Source organism: Ursus maritimus, unplaced genomic scaffold (genome assembly GCF_017311325.1).
Source record: "Ursus maritimus isolate PB19 unplaced genomic scaffold, ASM1731132v1 scaffold_15, whole genome shotgun sequence".
Lineage (NCBI taxonomy): Eukaryota > Metazoa > Chordata > Mammalia > Carnivora > Ursidae > Ursus > Ursus maritimus.
This window is the reverse complement of record NW_024423897.1, coordinates 22,964,604-22,989,385: the sequence shown is the minus strand read 5'-3', so window position 1 is coordinate 22,989,385 and position 24,782 is coordinate 22,964,604. Positions and strand designations below refer to the sequence as shown.

At 40.9% G+C, this 24,782-nt stretch overlaps 1 protein-coding gene across 1 annotated transcript; it reads left to right on the top strand.

The window, feature by feature from the left end:
• The first annotated feature begins 5 nt into the window (after nt 1–5).
• SLC26A2 (solute carrier family 26 member 2) lies at nt 6–22,802 on the top strand. Its single transcript, XM_008692519.2, has 4 exons — nt 6–193; nt 12,044–12,221; nt 13,286–14,023; nt 15,518–22,802. The coding sequence occupies exons 3-4, from the start codon at nt 13,316–13,318 to the stop codon at nt 17,033–17,035; spliced, it is 2,226 nt and encodes a 741-aa protein (XP_008690741.1). The 5' UTR covers nt 6–193; nt 12,044–12,221; nt 13,286–13,315; the 3' UTR covers nt 17,036–22,802.
• The last annotated feature ends 1,980 nt before the right edge of the window (nt 22,803–24,782 follow it).

Genomic DNA, 24,782 nt, shown 5'->3' with positions numbered 1-24,782 from the left:
TCTCCCCGCGGTCCCGCCCGGGCCCCGCCTTCTTCGGGGGCTGGGCGATGGGCGGGGAAGGGGACGGGCTGGTTAAAGGGAGGCCGGTCCCGGACCGGGCTATCTCTGCCCGCGCCGTGGTGTCCGTTCGGTCCCGCCACGGCGGAGGACGTGCCGCGGGCCCTCGTCGAGCCGGGAGGCCCAGACCCGAGAGGTGAGACGAGGGGAGGGGACGCGAGAAGGGAGAACGGAGCGGTGCCGGCCTGCGGCCAGCGGGCCCCTCCCTCTTGGGGGCATCCTGGCCTGTGTCGGAGGCGTGGTGGGAGGAAAGCCCGGGCGTCGTGGCCAGGCCGTGGTAGGTGGGCGTGCGTCGGGGTTGTACCCTCGGTCAGCAGGGGCGGGAGCTGGGGCAAAGCCCCCTCTCCCACCACGGCGATCCCAACCCTGCTTCTCGCTCGGCTCCCCACCCTCTACCTCACATCACGCCAGGGCCCCGCACCTCGTAGATAACGGTGCTGTTCTTCTGCCGGAGTCCTCATCTAGCCGTGTCTAACCCAGATGACTGGGAAAAAGACCGAGGAGACTGGAGCTGCCACCACCACTCAGCCTCCCACCCTTGGACAGAGGGGGAAACTGAGGCTTGGACACGCGAGAGGACTTCATTATCTTGGTTTTTAAAACCACACACAGTGTTGAGTACAAGTCAGGAACTGTACTTCTTCCAGACTCATAGACGAAGTTGAAATTTTTTCACTGGATAGATGGGGACACTGAAAGGACACAGACAGGGCCAGATCCTTGCCTGACATTATACAGCAAGTCATTTGCAGAGCTAGGACTTGTAGCCAGCTCTCCCAAACTCACAGAGTATCAGGCTGGGCCCTTTCTTTGCACAGATTGGGGACCACGTGAGTTAGAAGCATATGGGACTTAAACTTTCTGGCACCTATTCTGGTTCCTTTTTTCCATTTCCTTATTTCTAGGGCCCTTTATATAAAATCTGGAACTAATGTGATATCCAACTTTGGGTTAAGCAGAAATTCTTGTTTTTGAAAATCCAGTAAGAAATGGAGAGCCAGTCCTGTTGGAAGAAACGAGCCAGTTGTTTTCCCTCAAGAATCTCAAAGGACAGACTACTCGCTGTCGTTTATTGAACAAGTGCTATGTGCCAGGCACTGTGCTAAGTACTTGTATTAGCTTTAGACAACCTGCAAATTAGATAATGTTATCCCCATTTTACAGGTGAGAAATTGATGCTGAGTAAAAGGAAGTTTTTCACCAGTGCCATACAACTGTTGAATACTGTAGCTGGGATCTGAATAGAGAGCTGTCTGACTCCAGTAAATACCCAGTGATTTTCCTAGCGTGGCCCTCACCTCACTGGCTCTTAGTCACCCAGGGTGCAGTCTTGGATCTGATTCCTGAATTTGCCTGAGAATCTGAATTTTAACAGATCTCTGCATTTGAATGTCATTGTACTACAGTATGCTGCCTCCCAGGGGAAGATCTAGAGTTTGCATATCCCTGGCTTTGGAGAGGTCTAGATTAGATTTATGAGGGGTGAACATTTTGAGCATTGACATTACTTTCAGTGAGCATAAACCCCCAGGCAGATGCTTGCCAAACTGTAATTTCTTGAGAATGGAGGTGGAGAGAAAGGGGACACTGCTTTTTCTTTACTCCATAGCTGTTAAGCTATCATTCATCCATTCACTCAACAAATATTTGTTAAGCGCTTATTAGGTGCTGTACATGGTTCAAGGCATAGGATATACAGCTGTGAACAAAACAGAGCAAGTTCCTGCTCTCATGAGAAAGACAACCATAAGTGAATGAATGAATGAATGAATGAATGAATGAATATAGTGCAAGGTGAGAAGGGCCAAGGAGAAAAATAAAGCCAAGTAAGGGGGATAGAAGTGCAGGGCAGGGATGGGCCCAGGAGGGAGACGGGGAGGCGGCAGTGGTGCTATTGTAGAAGTTGTATCTGGGAAGGAACTGATCAGGGCAGTAGTTGAGCAGAAACCTAAAAGAAGCAAGAGGCAAAGCCATGAACATAGCCCTAGGCAGCATTCCACTTAGAGGGCCCGCAGAAGTAGATGGAAGTAGGAACCTGCTTGGCTTGTTTGACTCTTGGCTGGGATATAAATTATTCTAACCAAAGTGTAGTTACAGAGGTAAATTTTACATTTTTCCTCCTGATAGAAAAGGAAAATGAAAATGTTACCAAATGTGCGTCATATGAAAGATAAAAGTAATTTTATTCTTAATCCTTTACCAAACCTGCTTCAGTAATGTTGCTTAAACTGCTTAAGCAGTTTGTTACCTTCACTTATTAAAATTAATAACATTCAGAAATGAGTTGAGCACTTAACTGCAAAATATTGATTTGAGCTAGCTCTTAAAACTTCTTAGCAAGGAAACAAATTTGGGGGTGAAGTGGTGTTTTAGAAAGAGAGGGAACCTTGGAAATTGGAAAATGAGGGTTGAGAATCTGGTCTTACTAGTTGAGCAAGTGAGTGGAGGAGAGGATTTATAATCCTCAGATTGGAGGAGAGGGTTCATAATCTCTTAGATTTATTGAGGAGGCAAGTGGGAGATGTATATGAAATCTTTTTGAAAGCAGTGAATTACTGTTAAGGAACTATTTAATAATTCGATTGTGGTTTTACATTAAGTTATTTTCCTCCTGGGTATTTTACTTTTCTGTCTTACATTGGGCTTTATACCAGAAATAATACATCATAACGCTTGTGCTACAGGTATAAGCTTTATGGTGGTTCTTCTTTTTGCATCACAGACGTAAATGAACATTGTTAATCATTTGTGATGACTGAAAAATAGGAAGACTTTTTTGTTTTAAGATTTTATTTATTTATTTGACAGAGACAGCCAGCGAGAGAGGGAACACAAGCAGGGGGAGTGGGAGAGGGAGAAGCAGACTCCCAGTGGAGGAGCCTGACGTGGGGCTCGATCCCATCACGCTGGGATCACGCCCTGAGCCGAAGGCAGACGCTTAACCGCTGTGCCACCCAGGCGCCCCAATAGGAAGACTTTTTTGTCTTCATTACATTTACTTGAAACTTCACGTATTTGTTCGTTTCAATAAATACAGGTATACCACTGTAACACCAATGGGAGGCATTGGGTCAGATGTTGGGTTATGTAGGAATGAGGATGGCTTGGTGTTTGCCTTTAAATGTATATTCTAGTTTGAAAGACGTGTAACTTTAAGTGCTAAGTAGTTATATGGAATATGTCAGGGCAGCATAGCCAAAGAAGTTTTAGCCCCCTTGTCCTGTGGCATTTGAGGTGGGCCTTAAAGGATTAGGAAAAGGAAAAGACGGATGAGATAGAAGGAAAAGGCAATCCAGATGAATGAACAACATGAGTGAAGACCCAGAGGAACAAAGGATGCTTAATATTTTCATGGATTGGTGACTAGAACAGCAGTGCATGGAAGGAAGCAAAAGAAAGGCGGGTTCAGCTCATTTATGGAGCGAAGCCTATAATAAACTTTTTAGATTATATGCAATAGAAGGGAGGGAGCCATTGCAGATTTTTGAAGAGTGTATCCAAATGGTTTGATCTCATGTTGTTAATGAATGCTTCTTTTGAAGAAGAGGCAGCATGCCTGGTGGTTAAAAAATGTTGGTTCTGGGACGCCGGGGTGGCTCAGTTGATTGGGCGTCTGCCTTTGGCTCCTGTCATCATCCTGAGGTCCTGGGATTGAGTTCCACATTGGGCTCCTTNCTCAGCAGGAAGCCTGCTTCTTCCTCTGCCTGCAGCTCCCCCACTTGTGCTCTCTCTCTTTCTCTCTGACATATAAATAAAATCTTTAAAAAGAAAAAAAATGTTGGTCCCATTAAGTGTTTAAGGCTACAGTATGTCTGTAATTTTCAAGTAGTTGTATGGAAAAAAACCCAAACAAGTATGTTTGGAGAGTGCAAAAGTACAGATGTAGCAAAACATTAACAATTGGTGAATTGTTAAATTGTGTAATTGGTGAACTCTGAATACACCAGTGTTCCATGTATCATTCTTTTAACTTTTCTGAAGATTTGAAAAGTTTCAAAATAAGCAGTCCAGAGACAGAGTAGGTGTGAATCAGACAGCTTTGGCTCTAGTCACTGTTCCACTGCTTACAAGCAGTGTGGGTCCCGGAAAATTATTTCCAAACTACACAGTCCACACCAATTACAGTCTAGTTTAACTGAGATTTTTCCACGTAAGTGAAGAGAGTCTTTTGGTAGAGGACTTGTTCACATCAATATTAGGTTAATGTTAAGACTTCAAGTTTTCCACAAACTTTAGATCGAGGTTATTTTATATGGTGGCTATTTATTTATTTATTTATTTATTTCCCCTTCTCTGTCTGCTTTTAGATTATTCAGGATTTTCTGTGATTCCACTTTATCTCCTTTGTTGGTTTATTAGCCATAACTCTTTGTGATTAATGGAATTGCATTAGGGTTTATAGTAGGAATCCTTAATTTATCACAGCCTACCTTCAGTGATATTAAACCATTTCGTGTGTAGCGTAAGAACCTTATAGTACTATATGCTCCTCTCCTACTTTTGTTTATGTTAAAATACATATTAAACATAAAATTGGGGGTGCCTGGGTGGCTCAGTTGGTTAAGCGACTGCCTTCGGCTCAGGTCATGATCCCAGGGTCCTGGGATCAAGTCCTGTATCGGGGAGCCTGCTTCTCCCTTTCCCTCTGTCGCTCCCTCTGCTTGTGCTCTCCTGTTCTCTGTCAAATAAATAAATAAAATCTTTTTTAAAAACCCATAAAATTGGCCATTCTGGCCATTTTAAATTTACAGTTCGGTGCATCAAATGCAATTCACAATGTTGTGTAGCTATCAGTAGTTGTTATTTTTAAAACTTAAGAGAGACTGTAACCATTAAGCAAGAAATCATCCCTGCAGTCCCTGGTAGTCGCTGGTCTATTTCCTGTCTCTATAAATTTGCCTGTTGTAGAGGTCTCATATAAATAGAATCATACAGTGTTTGTCCTTTTGTGCCTGGCTTCTTTCACTTGACGTCATGGGTTCAGAGTTCATCCATGATGCAGATGAAAAGTCTCAGAACTACATTCCTTTTTAGTGGCTACACAATATTCCATTGTATGGCTTGCGCCACAATGTGTATCCATCCATCTGTGGGTGGATACTTAGGTTGTTTCCACCTTTGGGCTGTTGTGAATAATGCTATTATGAATAGTGGCATACAAGTTATTTCAGTCCCTGTTTTTAAGTTTGGCGGGGGGTGGTTATATACCTAGGAGTGGAATTGTTGGGTCATATAGTGATTCTCTTTAACTGAGGAACTACCAGACTGTTTTCCACAGGGGTTGCACCATTTTACATTCCCACCAGCAGCGTATCAGTTACCTTTCAGAGAAACAAAAATCAGATTTTAAAAGTCAAAGGTAGTTTTTTTTGGAATTTGTTTGTTAAAATAACTTTTTAATAATAGAAACCAGTCCGTCCAGGGCGCCTGGGTGGCACAGCGGTTAAGCGTCTGCCTTCGGCTCAGGGCGTGATCCCGGCGTTCTGGGATCGAGCCCCACGTCAGGCTCCTCTGCTATGAGCCTGCTTCTTCCTCTCCCACTCCCCCTGCTTGTGTTCCCTCTCTCGCTGGCTGTCTCTATCTCTGTCGAATAAATGAATAAAATCTTAAAAAAAAAAAAAAAAAAGAAACCAGTCCGTCCATTAACAGAATATTTATTAAATGCTTGCATGCCAAATTTTATACTAGGTATTGTGAGAGTTTTCAAAAAGTGTAAAACATCCCCTTGAGCAACTTTTAATCTAGTTAAGAAGGTAGAGCACATATTCAACACGCTTACTGAGCATCTAATCAATGGGAATTCAGAGAAAAATGAGATGCCGTTTATGTGCTAATGACCAATATAGTCCTCCTCTCCTCATTTATTTTTCCAGTTTCAGCTTCTCTCTTGTGCTTGACACACCCATTTCTGAGTGCTCCCCGGACAGCCTCATTTGCACATCTAATAGAAATGTCAAAGCTGTGAAACCTAAAGTCAAACTTTTTGTTGTCTCCTTTCTTTCCATTTCCTCCTCCATATTCCTATACATCATTCTTCCTTTTGTGTGGTCCACCTCATGATTCATCTTAGATTTGTCCTGCTCCTTTACTGTCTCTTGTCTGGTTGTACCACTGAAACGTCAAACCTCTTCTGCCCCTGCCCCGCCTTGGAGTTTATGCCTTTGTCAGCTGTAGCGTACAGGATGAAGTCCGGCCTTCTTGGGATCAGATGAGAAACCAGTCTTTCACTCTAGTCACCCCAGGAATCTGGCATTCTGGGTGACTTTTTCCTGGGTCTTGGATTGTACTAGGACCTTTCACTGGCCTGAGTTTCCTTTCCTTTCTTACCTGCAACTTCTTGACATTGGCCTGCACCCTATGCTCCACTCTCAGAATATGCCAAACCTCTGTTAATGGCACTTAGAGTGTTATAGTTTATCTGTTTGTAATTGTCTTAACCCTTTGATTGTGCATAGAAACTGGGTTTCTTATTCATTTTAGCAAGAACTTACTGATCTTTTATGTGCTAAGCGTTATTTTTGGTACTGGGGATACAGTATGTATGAGAAAGACTATAATAGTTTCTTTAGTGTATAAATACATAATATAATCTCAAAAGTCACTGTGAAAGTGCTAGGAAGAAATAAAGCCACGTAAGGGTTTAGAGATGGGGTGGAGTATTATTTTGTTTGGAATGATCAAGGAAGGTCTCTCTAAGGAAATAATCCGTCAGCTGAGACCTGAAGGATGAGAAAAAGCCTGCAAAGATCTGGGGGAGATTATTCCAGGCAAAGAGAACTTGAGCCAGTGCAAAGACCCTGAAAAGGGAATCAACTTGGCATGTTCCAGAAACAGCAAGAAGGCCAGTAGGAAATGAGGGTAGAGAGGTAGGCAGGATTCAGATTTCGCAGGCTATTAGAGTGGCCCAGATAAGACGGTGGAGGGGAGGGAAAAGTGGTTAGATTCCAGGTACTGTGGGCAGTAGGGAGAAGACAGATATCCAGTCTGAGGTAGAGCAGACAGAACTTACTGATGGATCAATATAGAGTTAGTGGGGTAGGGAAAAGAAAGATTGACCCCACGGTTTGGGGTCTAGGTTCTGATGCATTGTGTCTAGCACGGTGGTTAGCTTATAGTAGGTGCTTAGTAAATATTTATGATATAATGAAGACCAGTAACCAATCTCTAGGAGCTCCCATAGAAAAGTTAACCAATCCAGCCTTGGAAGGCTTGTTGGCACTAATGAACGTTTGTGGAATAAGCAAGCATTGCAAACCCACAAAACAAAGATGGGCCCGAATTTTCATCTGATGGGGAACAGTCTTTCCTTTTCCGCCAGGAGGCCTGCCCTCTCACAGTGTTAACTTCTCAGCCTAGGGCAAAGACCTGGAACAGTCGCCTAGGCTCCGGCCATCCTGGCTGCAGGTGCCTGTGAGTGGGATGGAGATAGGTGTGGAAGCTATGCTCTTCCCTGGGTTTGTCTGGCAACAGTGAGTTGGAGGATCAGATGGCACTGTGTAAATGGAGACTCTGCCTCGGTTGTGCCTGTTTATGGTTTAGTTTTTTCTGTATTTATTTACTGAACGTTTTAAAAATTTTTTTTTGCATTTTATTTTTATTATGTTCGGTTAGCCACCGTATAGTACATCATTAGTTTTTGATGTAGTGTTCAATGATTCATTAGTTACATATAATACCCAGTGCTCCTCACAACATGTGCCCTCCTTAATACCCATCACCCTGTTACCCCTCCTCCCACCCCCCTCCCCTCTGAAACCCCCAGTCTATTTCCCGGGGTCCAGAGTCTCTCATGGTTCGTCTCCTTCTCTGATTTCTCCCCCTTCAGATTTCCCTCCCTTCCCCTATGGTCCTCCGTGCTATTGCTTATTTTCCACAGATGAGTGAAACCATATGATAATTGTCAGGTTTAGTTTTTTCGAAAACAATCTTAAGCTGTTTCTTTATTCATAAAAGGCAAAAAAGTAAGATATTAATTGCTTGATAGGAAAAGAATTAAATAGCATAACAGATCAGAAGATGTAATAAGATAATATATAATTATTTGCCAATGAGTGACATCTGAAACCCTCTCAGAAACCGGCAGGGACCGTGTACTGCCTGCAGATGGAAGTCTGCCTCTTTTAACCTGGCAAACAGGAGCCTCGAGGATCTCTTCTTAAACCAGTTTCCCATGTGCCTCTGTTGCTGTAAACATTCTGATTTCCAATTCTTTTCTAACAACCTCAGAACTATCTGAGTTTTCTTCTCCTTCACATATTTTCCAAGTCCTCTCTTACTCTTTCAACTCCGACCCAGACTTTAGAGCCCAGGTAAGACATGAGACTTCCCTTGAAGCCTTTCTAAACTATTCCAGCTCTTGGAGATTTCTCCTCTGTGCAGATGCTGTGACCACAGTGGTCGGCGGCTTCGGTTTTCTGTGGCGGTGAGTTGTGCCACACGCGTACAGGTCGAACAAAGCCCGGCTGTGAACCATTGTTTCAGAGGCCGACTTTACCATTCTCCTCTGAAAACGACTGCCCTCTGAAGAGGGGTTTCAGTTGCACAAATTGCAAAACTGTGATACAAGCACTGCTAGTTGAAGTTCTATGCTGTAATTACCAAAAGTAGACATTGTTTTGCTTATATCCAAATCCTCAAAAAAGAAGTTGGCTGACCACTATCGGGCATCTATAGAAGAGACGTAACCTCTCGTCTAGTCCAGAGCTCTCAGCTCTCGGTAACTCACACGGGAATTGTACCAGTGCTGCTGGGCACTCACCCGGATCTGACCGCCTTCTAGGTGGTCTTGGCTGCATGGTTGAAGAAGGAAGTACGGAAATGTCTTCCCTTTTGTGTGTCGCCTGAACTACTGTTGTCCTTTAATGTATGCCTGGGTAAATGCATTTTTGAAATGTTGTGTTGTTTTTCCCTCTGATTCCTGCAAAGTAATGTGAAAAGTTCAAGTGTTTTCCTCTTGAACCTTTCCTTTCCTCACTCCCAATTACCAGTGTTAATAAAGGGAGACACTAGCCTACATGATACAGTGGAATCATATTTTATTGACCTTCATGAAATTTATAGTTTGTATTCCAGCCTCTTAAAGTGATGTCTGGCTGTAGGCCCTATTCCAAGGATCAACACTGTCATTTCTTAATTTTCATGAAGCAGTTGATGAACACTATAATTGAAAGCAGTAATTGTCTTGGGCAGTGAGAGGATTTTTGTGCAAAAAGGGGTATTTGAAAAATATGTTCCAAAGTAGATATTTCCACTTGAAAATAAATATTGCTTTGCATCCTGCTTTTTTCTGTATTTGAGTTATATGCTTAGCAGATGTTGTAGTTCCTATTTTAGGAAGCGTACACCTGGACGTTTTGGAGGATACAAGACGAATTCGAGTTGGAGCTTGCTCTCAAGGAACTTAGTTTGTATGAAGGTCATTCCTACAATTTAGTTTAAGATAATTTTTAAAGTGATTTTATGTTGCTTTGGGTTTTAAAATATGTGTGAAAAAAATACAGTGTTGAGGAGAATTTTAAGAGGTGAGTAGGACAGATAAAGGAGACTAGAGATGGCTTTTGGATTCAGACTGATGGCTGTATCAGTTCCTTCTAGGACTGTTCGTGAATGAATACCTAAAGTTTTGAGAGCTAGAGATAAAAAAGGACCATGGCCAAGAGTATAGCAAACGGAGAGTGGGGTCCAAGTTTGTAGTTGTCAGTGCTAGGTGGCGGGTAGGTGAAAGTGGGATGTGTAGGGTAGCTGAATTCAAATGTGTTTGGAAGTATCTGAGGTTAGAGAAAGCTAATTAGATAGGGGATAGGAATAGTGCCATGCTCAAAAAGAGCTATGCTTCGAGTCCTAAAATCTGGATTTTATTACCTGGCTCAGTCACTTACGAGCTAAATAAGTTACTACATTGGGCAAGTGCTTTCACTTTTATAATCCATCTATATTTAAAGTAGGTTTCTTGGGGCACCTGGGTGGCTCAGTTGATTAAGTATCTGACTCTTCATTTTGGCTCAGGTCATAATGTCAGGGTCGTGAGATGTAGCCTTGTGTGAGGCTCCATGCTGGGTGTGAAGCCTGCTTAAGATTCTCTCCCTCTGCCTCTCCCCCTACCCCTCCTGTCATGCTCTATCTCCAATATAAATAAATAAATAAATAAATAAATAAATAAATAAATATCGGGTTTCTTATAGATAGTATATAGTTGGGTCTTATTTTTTAATCTAATCTGACACTGCCTTTTAATTGACATGTTTAGACCATTCACAGTTGTAATTAGTTTTGTTTGTTTTATTTTTTTTTTTTAAGATTTTATTTATTTATTCGACAGAGAGAGAGACAGCCAGCGAGAGAGGGAACACAAGCAGGGGGAGTGGGAGAGGAAGAAGCAGGCTCACAGAAGAAGAGCCTGATGTGGGGCTCGATCCCATAACGCCGGGATCACGCCCTGAGCCGAAGGCAGACGCCCAACCGCTGCGCCACCCAGGCGCCCCTCTTTTTGTTTGCTTTAAACTCTACCATCTTGCAAGCTGTTTTCAATGTGTTCCATCCACTTTGGGTCCCTTTTTTCCTCTTTCTTTGCTTTCTTTTGGATTGAGAATTTTTTATGATCCCATTTTATCTTTACAATTGACTTACTATTTATACCTTTAAAAAAAATTAGTGGTTACTCTTGGGTTTACAATATACATCTATAAGCAGAGCCTACCTTCAAATAATAATGTATTACTTCACATCTAGTTTAAGAACCTACAATTCCCAATTCCTCTACCCATTTGTTGCGCTATTTTTATATATTTTATTTTGCATAGGCTATAAACAAAATAGATTCCTATTGTTGCTTAGGTGTTTATTTTTTAGAGCAATTAAAGGTATATTTTTTATGATGTTCAGTTAGCCAACATATGATACATTGTTAGTGTTTGATGTAGTGTTCAACGATTCATTAGTTGCGTATAACACTCAGTGCTCATCACCATACGTGCCCTCCTTACTACCCATCACCCTGTAACCCCATCTCCCTACCCCAATTAAAGGTATTTTAAATTGAAAGTGGATTTTATTTTATTTTCATGTGTTCCATGTTTTCAAGTGGACTTTACTTCCTTGTTGTGTATTGTGTAGACCTGGTTTCTGTCAGGTATATGTATACATAGTAGTGCTGGTCTACTGGAAATTCTCTTAGTGTTTGTCTGAGAAAGTTTTTATTTCTCCATCTTTGAAAAGATATTTTGTCTGGGTATAGAATTCTGGGTTGACAGCTGTTTTTCTGTGATAAAGGCATTACTCTTTTATCTTCTGATGTTTCAAATGAGAGGTCTGCTATGATTTTTGTCTTTGTTCCTGTGGGTTTAATGTGTGTTTAATTTGGCTGTCATCAGGATGTTCTTCTTCTTCAGGATTTTGTCTTTGTTTTCAGCAGCTTGAATATGATGTATGTAGGTGTGGGGTTTTGGTTTGGTTTTGTTTCTATATTTGTTGTTTTTGGTATTCTCTGAGATTCTTGGATCTATAGTTTGGTGTCTGTCTTTAATTTTGGAAAACTCTTGGCTACTCTACCTTCAAATATTTTTTCTGCCCATTCTTTGTTCTCTCCTTTTGGGATTCCAATTATACGTAAGTTAATTGCTTAATATGTCCCATAGCTCTTGGATGTTCTTTTACATTATTGTTATTGATATTTTTTTTAAAAAATCTGTTTTTCTCTTTCTTTTTCAGTTTGGGTAATTTCTGTTGACCTGTCCTCAATTTCATGGATTCTTTCTTTGACTCTGTCAGCTATGTTGATGACCCTGTCATAGGCATTCATTCTTCATCTATTATTGCGTTTTTCACTTTTAGTGTTTCATTTCCATTCTTTCTTACTCTGTTGCATTTTCCATCACTCTGTTGCATTTTCTAGTATTAACTTTTATCTTTTTCCTTCCCAGATAGCAGCTATGTAGGGCACGATTCGTATTTTGTTGTTTTTTTCTTATGCCTCTTTTGCATATCTTAGGTTTGGAAAAGCCTTTTGACCCAGGAATCACCAAGAGCTGTTCCAAAACAGAAGAACATAAGAAATGTACTCAAAGTAGCGTGGCCTGAGTAGGAAGTAAGAAGAGAGTTATAGGCGGGTTCCACTGAGGAATGAAGAGCTGCTGTGTGTATCCACAAATCTGATTGACTTGCTTAGGGTAAGTGATCATCTAAATCTGTTCTTTTCTTCTTTATCTGCTTAATAAGACCATCAAGTAACCATTATTTCACTCTTGTTACATGGGATGGCCAGCAATAGTCCCTTCATCCAAACAAAATTAATGTGTGTTACTTTTACAATAAAGGTGTATTTTTCTGTCAATTCCAAAACAGGAAATTTTCTGAGTCTTCCATCTAATATATTTTATCTCTGTTTGGCCACAGTCATAAAGTTGTGTGTTCATTTGTTCTTTGATTTATTCAAACATTTTGTAAGCGTACTGCCTCGGAGGTATTATACATTTGTTGGTGATTACAATGATGAACAAGATATCCTTTCTTGTAGGAGCTGGAGAGACTCTTATTTAACTAAATAAGAGTGTGATTAGTACTATAATGAAGGTGCAAAATGCTATGGGACTCAGAGGGTGTAGTGATTCACTTGGGCTAGGGGATTGGTCGGTGCTTTGTGGAAGAGGTAGCATTTTAACTGGGTGTAAAAATGATGAGAATCTTGATGGGCAGAGAAGTCAATGGCCATTCTAAGCTAAGCAAACAGCTAACACAAAGACATTGATTTGTGAAGTATCTGGTAAGCAGTTTATGGTCTATTCCAAGAAAAGGACCATCTTATGTTTCAGGGACTTGCAGGTAGCAGTAAAGATTTGAGACTAGATCCTGTTCTGCAGCATACCTGGGACTGGAAAACTTGGAAAGAAGACAATGATAGCAGGAGGAGAAAGGCCACCCTGATAGCTTTTCTGGAGGAAAAAAACTGCAGGAGGAGCCAGGCAGAGATGGAGAAGAATTCTTGATGGTTTATACTTTTGGGAAGTCCTATACCCAGTGACTTATTTGCTTTGACTTGGCTATTTATGGTTTGTTTTTTTTTTTGTTTTTGTTTTCCCTGATCAAGACATAAGGGGCTCAACTAAAGAAAGTGAATATAAGACAGCTACCCCCAAACTGAAGTCCTCTTAACTCTCATGAATGACAAATGGAACTATTAAAATGTGTGAGCACTGAGAATTACTCAATCCATTAATTCTGGTGTTTTCTTCAGGGTAGGAGGCTGAAGCATCTATCTCCAGAAATGTCTTTGGAAAGTAAAGAGCAATATGATCTGTCACCTAAGAATTCTGTTGAAGGAAATCACCAACACAGCCCTCTGTCTAATATGCACCCAGAGCTTGAAAAGGAATCAAGTACCGACTTGAAGCAATTTGAAGCCAGTGATCAAAGCACACCTTATCGTAGGATCCATATGGAGGCTCAAGAGAAATCAAATACTAACTTCAAGCAATTTGTCATTAAAAAACTGTGGAAGAGTTGCCAGTGCAGTCCAGCCAAAGCCAAAAATATGATTTGGGGCTTCCTTCCTGCTTTGCAATGGCTCCCCAAATATGATCTGAAGAAAAACATTTTAGGGGATGTGATGTCTGGCTTGATTGTAGGCATCTTATTAGTGCCCCAGTCCATTGCTTATTCCCTCTTGGCTGGTCAAGAACCCATCTATGGCCTGTACACGTCTTTTTTTGCCAGCATCATTTATTTCCTATTGGGTACCTCCCGTCACATCTCTGTGGGCATTTTTGGAATATTGTGCCTTATGATTGGTGAGGTAGTTGACCGAGAACTGCACAAAGCTGGCTATGACACTGCCGATAACTCGCCTTCTCATTTAGGGATGGTTTCAAATGGGAGCACGTTATTAAACCAGACCTCAGACTGGGTCTGTGACAGAAGTTGCTATGCAATTGCAGTTGGCAGCACTGTGACCTTTATGGCTGGAGTTTATCAGGTACGAAACAATGGAACGAGTGGTTGTTTCTAGCCAAAGGAAACACTGTACATGAAATCTCAGATCTGTAAGGGATCTCAGAGATCATAATAATTAAAGCCATCATTTGTTGAATGCTTAGGATATGTGAGGGATAGAGCCAAAATCCAAACCCTGGTTTGACTCCACAGGTGAGATAAGGCTGCTTCTCTTTTCTCAACCTTAGGCTGCCTCTTAACCAGTGAATTTCAGTCAGCCAGATTGTCATTATTTGATGGTAAACATGTTAGCCAGGGAGGGACCTCAGATCACTCAGTACAACTCCTTCATTTTCTATGCTGAGAAACATTGGGTTTGCTTGAGATGCTGTGTGGTTGGTTATTGGCAGGGTCCGCATTAACAAGCAGAAGGAGGGTAACAGGTTAAGGGCTGGCAGAGGGAAGAGTGCAGGAGGTTTCAAATTATAGATGGCCCCCCTCCCCGCCTTTAGATTTGCTGCTCTAGTGAGCGACTCTCAGCAAAGACAGCAGTTTTCTTGGACTTCTGGGGAACAAGTGGAGAACCACTATTTCGTATTATTAACCAGAAGAAAGGATGGGGAAATGAGGTTCTCTTCAGGTCTCCCATAGAATCTACTAACCCACCATTATCATCCTGGCCTTGTCTTTTGGCATCCAGGAGTCAATGCCAGCAGTAAACCTCTTCTCTGTTATAGGCATTTGGTTCCAATATGGGCCGGGGAGGAGTTGCTCACTTCATGTGGTTCCCGGTGAAGAGGAGAGGGAGAAGGGGGTGATGTGCAGAAGAGTGGCACTCTCAGGGTCTGTTTTTGCTTGTTTCTTAGTATGTCTCACCAAGAATGAGGAAGGGCTCGGTACAATTCTGAGGAATCATTGGGAAGAGGAAAAAATAAAGAAATAAAAAAGTTTTATCTTTGAGGATGCAGAATTAGTATGGGAAGCAGTTTGGCATAAGCACATATACACTGAATGAGAATAGTTTCTCAGCATGAAGTTAAAGAAAGAGTGTGTTCTATAATAATTTTAAATGTGATTCTTTGTTGTGAATCCAGTTTTCTGTTGTATCAGTTAAAACTTCACTTTTATAGTAATGATTTGTAATTTAATGAAAACACATGGTTTGTTAATTAGGAGAATTTTTCCACTTTGAGTTTTTATAATTTCTTGTGGATCCTAAGAATTTTTTCTTTTTCAAAGAGGTCTGAACTTATTTCATGTTTAAGAAACATTGTAGAAAAGGTAGAATCCTAAGTTCTTGTCTCATCCGGGCTGAGTAACAGGGTGACTTTGGGCTAGCTCCTTAGCCCTCCGAGGGTCAGTAAAATGAGCCCTCTCTTTGTAAAATGGGAGGACTGATAGACAATTGCGTTTTTTTCTACCTCTGACATTTTGTGACGCTCTAATGGTATGTCTCCACGCAAAGCAATGCCAGGATATTTATTCGTGGGTTCAGAAGCTCTTTTCCACTTTAACACTTGTATTTCCTTCCTTCCAGGTAGCGATGGGCTTCTTCCAAGTGGGCTTTGTTTCTGTCTACCTCTCAGATGCCTTGCTGAGTGGATTTGTCACCGGTGCCTCCTTCACTATTCTTACATCTCAGGCCAAGTATCTCCTTGGGCTCAGCCTTCCTCGGAGTAACGGTGTGGGCTCGCTCATCACTACTTGGATACACATCTTCAGAAACATCCATAAGACCAATCTCTGTGATCTCATCACCAGCCTTTTGTGCCTTTTGGTTCTTTTGCCAACCAAAGAACTCAATGAGCGCTTCAAGTCCAAGCTTAAGGCGCCAATTCCTACTGAACTCATTGTCGTTGTGGCAGCCACATTAGCCTCTCATTTTGGAAAACTAAATGAGAAATACAATACCAGTATTGCTGGGCCTATTCCCACGGGATTTATGCCACCGAAAGCACCGGACTGGAACCTAATTCCTAGTTTGGCTGTGGATGCAATAGCTATTTCGATCATTGGTTTTGCTATCACTGTATCACTTTCTGAGATGTTTGCCAAGAAACATGGCTACACAGTCAAAGCCAATCAGGAAATGTATGCCATTGGCTTTTGCAATATCATCCCTTCCTTCTTCCACTGCTTTACTACCAGCGCAGCTCTTGCAAAGACCTTGGTTAAAGAATCAACAGGCTGCCAAACTCAGCTTTCTGGTGTGGTGACAGCCTTGGTTCTTTTGCTGGTCCTCTTGGTAATAGCTCCTCTATTCTATTCCCTTCAGAAAAGTGTCCTTGGTGTAATCACCATTGTCAATCTCCGGGGAGCGCTACGTAAATTTAAGGATCTGCCCAACATGTGGAAGGTTAGCAGAATGGACACAGTTATCTGGTTTGTGACCATGCTGTCCTCTGCACTGATAAGTACTGAAATAGGCCTGCTTATTGGGGTTTGTTTTTCTATGTTTTGTGTCATTCTCCGCACTCAGAAGCCAAAGACTTCATTGCTCGGTTTGGTGGAAGAGTCTGAAATCTTTGAATCCGTGTCTGCTTACAAGAATCTTCAGACTAAGCCAGGCATCAAGATATTCCGTTTTGTAGCCCCTCTCTACTACATAAACAAAGAATGTTTTAAATCTGCTTTATACAAAAAAACTCTCAACCCAGTCTTAGTAAAGGCAGCTCGGAAGAAGGCCGCAAAGAGAAGGATCACAAAGGAAACAGTGATTCTCAGTGGAATCCAGGATGAAGTTTCAGTGCAACTTTCCCATGATCCCTTGGAGCTTCATACCATAGTGATTGACTGCAGCGCGATACAGTTTTTAGATACAGCAGGGATCCATACTCTGAAAGAAGTTCGTAGAGATTATGAAGCCATTGGCATCCAGGTTCTGCTGGCTCAATGCAATCCCTCTGTGAGGGATTCCCTGGCCCGCGGAGAGTATTTTAAAAAGGAAGAAGAAAACCTTCTCTTTTACAGTGTGTATGAAGCAATGACCTTTGCAGAATATCAGAATCAGAAGGGAGTATGTATTCCCAATGGTCTGAGCCTTTCCAGTGATTGACTGAGAAAGTAGACAGAAAGAAGAATGATGTCTAGCCAATACGTTAAGGTTTGAAGTGTGTAACATTTTCTAGTTCCACACTGGAAAATGTTGCACTTGACATTTTAACCTGGGGCGCCTGGGTGGTTTAGTCAGTTAAGGGTCTGCCTTCGGCTCAGGTCATGATCCCAGGGTCCTGGGATCAAGCCCCACTCGGGCTCCCTGCTCGGTGGGGAGTTTGCTTCTCCCTCTGCCTCTGTGTGCTCGTTCTCCCTCCCTCCCTCCCTCTCTCTCTCAAATAAATAAATAAATTTTAACCTATTGGTTAGACATGATTCTTTGATGCTGATGGCTCTGTAGATACACAAATGTGGCAGAGTTTATAGTTAGGCAGAATCAAAACGAAGAAAATATTGTGGTTTCAGCCTTTCTTGCAGATATGAGGTATTCTTGGAATTAAATATGGATTGAATTGGACTGTAAAGCAGGCCCCAAACTCAATTACCGTGCAGTTTTAGAAGATAAGCATTTGAGCTCTTCCTTCAGAACCAGGAGGTAAAGCTGACATTGACGTGGGAAGTGCTGGAGCCCACTTGATGTGACTCTTTGGAGAGGGAGTAGAAAGGAGGCAAGGAAACAGTGTTGTGCCGACTCTGATACCAGCAGGTCAGACTTCTGGGGCAAAAGGTTTGTTCTTACTTGTACTTTCTATTCCCAGTCTTTGCTCCCTAGACAGCAGGAGGATTTCGGGCTTGTAGTAGAACACCATTCCTTAAGGCAGGGAACCACAGGCACAGTCTTACTGGGGGTTTGGTGGCTGGGCAGGCTTGTGAAATTCTACCAGCCAGCCTCGTGTTACTTAGAGCATTCTTCGTAATACATGTTATGTTTTTATTCTTGCCTTTTTATTTAGGGCAAGTAGGTAACTAAAAAGCTCTTCTTCATCATCAGCCAAAATAATAGGAATCCTCCATGTCTTTTCTGTGATCTCAGTCTGTCCCTGTTTCTGAGTGTTTCTCTACCATTAAGGTCTGTTGTAGCTTTCATTCATCCAGTGTTTCTCCTGGGATCTTACACTGCTGTGAATATACCAGCGACAAGCTTTCCAGGTAAAAGGCAGGATGCTGACTCCACAATTCTAGACAGCATTTTAAATGAGCTTGAGGCAGCTGTTAGGATGGATTGAAAAAAAGAATGATTGACGGTTTCCCTTAAGAATTTGTTTACTTAGCAGTGAATTTTTTTTTTCCTTCCCATGGCATTTTAGCAAGTGCCCACTGGGGATTGACAGGCTTTCTCAAATAGAAGGTACTATTCATCTTTACTCTTGCAGGAATATTTTATTGTAACCAATGGAAAGGAATGCATGGAGGTGATAAAGTGCTTCCAAAAGAACATCAATAATTCATTGGTAGATGTTTAGTGAAAACAAAGCTAATGCTTACTGCCGTGCGCCCTGTTGATGTACGATAAATATTGATGACAGTGACAGCTTTTAACTCTTTGGGTCACCTAAAACTATTATGCAAGACGATTTAGAAACATCACATTCATACATCCCAAGTTCTGTGTATATATTATTTATGACAGGTGGCCACAGGTTGTGGCCACAGAAATAGTTCCTTTTTGAAAGCAAGAATGTCTGACGTTAAAAGCTTATCATTCTGTATGTGGGCCTTGGTAGGCAAGAAAAAAAACAAACAAGTTTTCCAAAGTTAGGACTAGGAGACTAATTTATATGAGATTGAAACATTTGGCAACACTATTAAAAGCAAGTAAAATAATAATTACAGAAAGGCGAATCATTTCTTAATCTGCTACTACATTCTGTGTGCAGGCCATCTGATGGGGTGGGACACTTTTAAACAGATTTAGCTTCCTTGTTGGCTCCAAAAACTCCCAAGTGTTACTTTTCTATTGGTAGAGCCCTGTCCATCTGTTTACGTGGAAAATACCTTTCTATTATTAAAACAAAGCTGTTTCTCAATTAAAAAAAAAAAGCTGAATTTCTGTCTTGGAAATGATTGACTTTGTGATTAAATATAATAGTACTAAGTTTTGAAATCCTTTTATAACTTAAGTCTAGAATTTCAGAAATATTAACTGATGTTTGTTATTCGTGGGTTTTTTTTTTTCTTTTCTTGGTTTTTAGCCACTATTTGCCCTTCCTATTCAGTTTTAGGAATAGTAATACTAAAATCACAGTGTCTTGGTTAGTTGTTTGTTTTTAATCTCTCTTATTCACCCCCCCCCAAAGCTAGGTTTGGATCCAGACCATTATAGATGTCTAATGCCATGTGAGAGAGTAAACGAGTACATGTCCAGGCCGGTGATGGGTATTAAGGAGGGCACGTATTGCATGGTGCACTGGGTGTTATACGCAAGTAATGAATCATGGAACTTTACATCAAAAACTTGGGATGTACTGTATGGTGACTAACATAACATAATAAAAAATTATTATTAAAAAAAAATAAACTAGTCCCGTCAAAGAAAAAAAAAAGATGACCCTATAATTTATAACACTAGCACAGTAAAAAAAAGTGTCCAAAGAATTTGGAAAATGCCTTAGAACGGAATAACAGGATCTGACTTTTACCTGACATTTCTGTCCGTATGTGGATATAAACAATTCTGAAGCTTTATTCAATTAGCAAATTCTTGAATTGTGTTCTGGTTTGTTCCTCTTCTAAACAAACAAACAAGATTCTGCTTTTGGCAGCCACTTGTAAAAACATTTAAGATTTCACTAGAATTTATACCTCACTTCTCTGTGTGGGTTGAGGTCCACCTACACTGACACGTTGTTGACTGCTAGTATTTACAGAAATCAAACCTGAAACCAAAATCTAATTCACCAGCAAAACTACTTATGTCCATTTTCTTTCTTGCTCAAGGCTTAGACTTTAGTTCAGTAGCTGATACTTTTACACACTTCATTGATACAAAAATATCTTGCTTACCCTAAACTTTAGAGTCTAAAGAAAGCATTTTCTCATTGCTTATTAACCAATGTATAAAATTCTAAATATCTTAAAATGGTCATTTAGTTGAAACGTAGTGTAACCATCCTTGATGGTTAACACTCTTACAGCCAGAGGAGTACAGTACGCACAGACAGAGTAAAGGTAACATTCAAGAGGAGCGAAGGGAATACACCGCTGAAAAAAACTCTCTGACCGAGTGGGGGAAAGAGGAGAGGGACTCAGTTGAATAGGATCCAATCCCTGGTTAGCCCCGCACAGCAGTGGGGAGATGAGGACTAGGAACCACACCTTAGTCTGACAGCAGGGTCAGAACTGGGTTCTCCTTCTAGAAAGGGAGGGCAGACTCACCAAAGCTGAAGGAGCTAAAGAGCATGTGGTACCCCATGGTTGGGGCACAGGCCCAACTGACTGACTCTGGAGCATAGACTGAGCGAGTGTAGCCTCCGATGGTAAAAGTCACAAATGTCTAGTAGACAAAAAAACTTTTTTTTTTTTTGAGTGGGACCAAAGGAAAACAAATTTGGATCGTCCAACTTAGCTTTTAAACAATACTAGTCATTGAAACCAAAATTTGGGTAAATTTACAGTATAATAAATGGTGATCTTTAAACATGTATCAAGATGTTCGATGAGTTCATTAGACTATTCTAATGCTAATGAACATGTTTTAACAAGAACAGTTCTTCTCTGCAGGCGTATTTTCTTAATAGTTTGTCACTGAAGAACACATTGGGTGTTAGCCTTGCTCTTAATATAAAAGTGGGAAAAAGGCAGTGAATTTCTTGGGAACTTAAATGGAGTCTAGAAGTTGCAATGATAAATTTGAGCTCTGTAATCTTTGTTAATGTTCTTAATGTTTTCCTCTCTCTATTGCTCTAGATAAGCTCTTGCACCAGTGTAGATAAAACCTCAATACCTAACTTAAGACCCATGCGGGGGTCTAGGGCCCCGGGCCAGGTGCTGGGACAAAGGTACTAAATCTAGTAGATGGGCTCTACAGTAACTCTCCTAGGTAACAGCTGGGGCACTTGGAGGTGCTTTATGGAGGGGCTAAGCTGAGCCTGGACCGAGGTCTGAACAGGAGACAGGCCACTGAGGCAAACAAGGAGGCATGGATGCTCCTGGTCTATTCAGGGAATGATTCCACAGTGAGATGGCAAAAACCCAGTCAACATGGGTTAGGCTTTGTTTTTCTGTTCTTTGAGGCTTCTCTCTTTTCTCCTCTTTTTTCTTTTTCTGTTCTAGTAATTCCTTATTCGAAGTTGGGTTTTAAAAACTGCAAGGAGGAGGAAATTAGATCTAGAAGGCTTTTAGGTTTTGAACTAATTTGGCTTTTTTTTCTTTTGTACTAAGATTTTATTAGATAATCAAAACTGGAATCATCAAGTGTTAATACAAGAATGCAAAGTATAATGGGGGGCACCTGGGTGGCTCAGTCAGTTTAGTGTCTGCCTTTGGTTCAGGTCATGATCTCAGGGTCCTGGGATCGAGCCCCGTTGAGCCCTGTGTCGTGCTGCCTGCTCAGTGGAGAGTCTGCTTCTCCCTCTCCCTCTGCCCTTCCCCCTGCTCGTTCTCTAAAATAAATAAAATCTTTAAAAATAAAAAGAATGAAAAGTATAATGGAACATGCCAAAATAATAAACCTACTGCTTTGTTTTCATAGCCTATTATTATTAAAGTAAAATACTATTGAAATATTGTAAGTTAAAGGTACATTTTAGTTTTTTTTTTAAATGTTAGTAACTTTAGTGAGGAAGAATTTAGATGTGGGAGTAGGGGAAGATTTATTTTTATAGGGTAATTTTTATCCTGACAAGGACTATTATTTTTTAAAGTGTTTTGCACCTAAAATTTTTTAAGTAAACATGTTAAAAACAGTAGGACAAGTTAAATAAGCAATATACTAAATAGTGGATTTTTTTGGTATGTATTCTATTTTTCTCTTTGTGATATAAAATAAGGAGAAATTGAATTGTGAAACTAGAATAATGAAGGACACTAAATGCCTTTATTTGAGATACCATGTTTGCAAGCCTATACTGGAACCATGTACCTTTTTTAGACTTGAATTATGGCTCTGAAAAAGGCCAAATAATTATAATCTTATTACAAAATACCAATGACAAAATTTCTAACTGAAGGCTTTTTAGTTGGCAAATAGACAAGCAGCCTTAGCCAGAAAGGATTTTTAACTGCAGCTTTAATAAACTTTTTTGAAGGAAGTTCTTCCCCCCTCTTCCTCATCCCTCAAACCTAAAATAATAAGATACTGGGAATCAAAAAGCTCTTGCCTTTTCCGTTTGGATCAGTCAGGAAATTACTATTTGAGTTCTGATGCTGCTGTGATTTCTCAAAAATTAGTGGGAACAAACCAATCTATATAATATGCTACCTTTTTTGTCTCCTTTGCAATTTTATGTACAAGTCAAGACAATACCAGGGTAACAGGTGAATGAACATAAATTCTCAGTTTTGTCTATTCCCTAAAAAAGTAAACTGCCCCTTTTTTTCAATTATTCACAGCTAATAACTTTTAGGAACATGTTTTATACCACATACATCTTTTTTAATTAAAGCAAGTGCCTTGCTGCCATTCCATATAAATGAGGCTTAACCCTCTATGGGATGAGGGTGTGTCGATGGATGGCAGCCTGTTGCAGGAGAAGGAGGAGTTGGTTAATGGCAAATCTTTTTCTTTTGGAAGGATATGTTCATGTTGTTTATTATGTAAGATACTATATGTGTTGAGATCTAGAGGTGTCATTTCATTTCTGCTAATAAATTGTTATGCTACTAAAATATTACTTTGTGTCTAAATTATTTAAGTGCAACTAAGAAACACATGTAGGTCACCAGTGAGGTTCGGAATACCATCTCTTTACATTTGGAGGGTGATTCGGTCATTAATTTTTCCCAAATATAACAAAAGGATCTGTCCTTATAGAAGGACATAATGCATTTCTTTCCTTTTTTTGCTTTGTGGTCCTGAGTACATTAACCCTTTGGGGACACAAGTTTTCATCAATGAAGAGGGGAGGAGCACTAGATTGCCTGAGGATCTTTCTAGTTCTCATGTTGAATGACTACTATTCTGTACCATGTTGGAATCAGAAAACCCCAAACTGGCTCATGTTTTACTACTCCTAACTCTGAATTTTGGTAAGTGAATTTTGAGCCACATCTTCCCCATCAGTAAGTTGAGGCCAACACCTTATATGCAGAGTGAAGGAGTTGAAGGGGATGGTCTTCGAAAGGCCCTTCCAATTTGACCACCCTGTATACTCACCCTGCGTGCACGCAGCACGTGGGATCCAGAGCCTTGTGAAGTGCCTCACACACTCATTCTCTGGCATCTCTCCAGATACCTTGGAGGGCTCTGCTTCCCCATCTGTCCTTCAGTGCTTGTGTCCTTGGCCTCTTCTCTCCTCATTTAGCATCACTGCTTAAGCTTTGAATTTTCAGATCTGACTGAGACTGATGGAAGTGTGGCTCTTCTTGAAGAAATACCACATGTGCATGTATATATACACACGATTTATAAAGAGGCTGGTTCATGGACCCCCATGTCATGAATACTTTGCATTATAAGCTCTCTCCAGATGACTACATCCACACCTGTGGCTTCAATTGCTTTATTATCTGCGTACTGATGGCAGCCAAACATGATTTCTAGCCTTTCTAGAACACTACCCAGCATATCCGACTATATATAAATCTCCAGAGCTGTTCAATAACAGTTGGATACGCAGAGGCACCTCACATGGAACACATCCTCAAACTCATCTTCTCTTCCCCTGTCAACCTGTCTTGATCATGGCATGACCCAGCAACTCAGGCCAGAAACTTGGAAAATTTTAGAATATTCCTCTTCAAATCCATCTACCTGGTAAGAGTCTCAAATTCAACATCTCTTTCTTGCCCTCAATGTTCGTTTATCTTCAGGACTATGCCACAACCTACCTAGTTAATCTGTTTCTCTACAACTCAGTTTCCACAATAATTATCAATTATTTTCTTAAAAAAAAAAGACCTTTGTTACTTCTAAGTGGTTCTCCTGTGTTTTTAGAATAAGTTCAGAATCAGTGCTATAGCCAACAAGACCTTAACAATTTTGCTCTTGCTTCCATCTTCAACCTCTTGTCCTGTCACACATCCCTTTGCTTGAAAATAATCCTCTGACCTTAGGTGATCCCAAATGGGCCATTTTAAAATACCCCAGACCTTTATATATGCTGTTCCTTCTACTAAGTGTAGCCTCCCAGCCCCATATGCGAAACTTCCTACTACACTTTCCAAATACTTACTAAAAGTCCCTTGCTCTTGGCATCATTTCCTATTGAATTCCTCTTCTCTCATGCAGAGTATCCTTTGGACCTCATCTCTGCATATTCTCTAAAATGGCATTTACCACTCTTTAATCTTTCACTTCCCTATCTTGTCTGCTAACTGGACTTCCTGAGGATAGGGCTGTGTATTTCATCCTTCAAGCCTCCATGGCCAGCAGTGGGTATAAGGTCCAAGCATGGATATGTTTAGTGGATAGTTATTTCTCTAACATTGGTTCATTTGCAGAGCATGTGTGTTTGTCTCAGGTCAATTACGTGGCCTGTGGTTATCAATAGGTTGGAAAAAGACCCTGGTGAAGGGATAGGTATGTAATGGGGTTGGATTAGGTGGTCCAAGGCACAGTTATTTCTAAGTTAGTTGCCTGAACAAGTCTCACATCCTATGTGTTTTCTATCTTTCCTTGTCTTCCTTTTCAGTCTCTACCATGTCAGAGA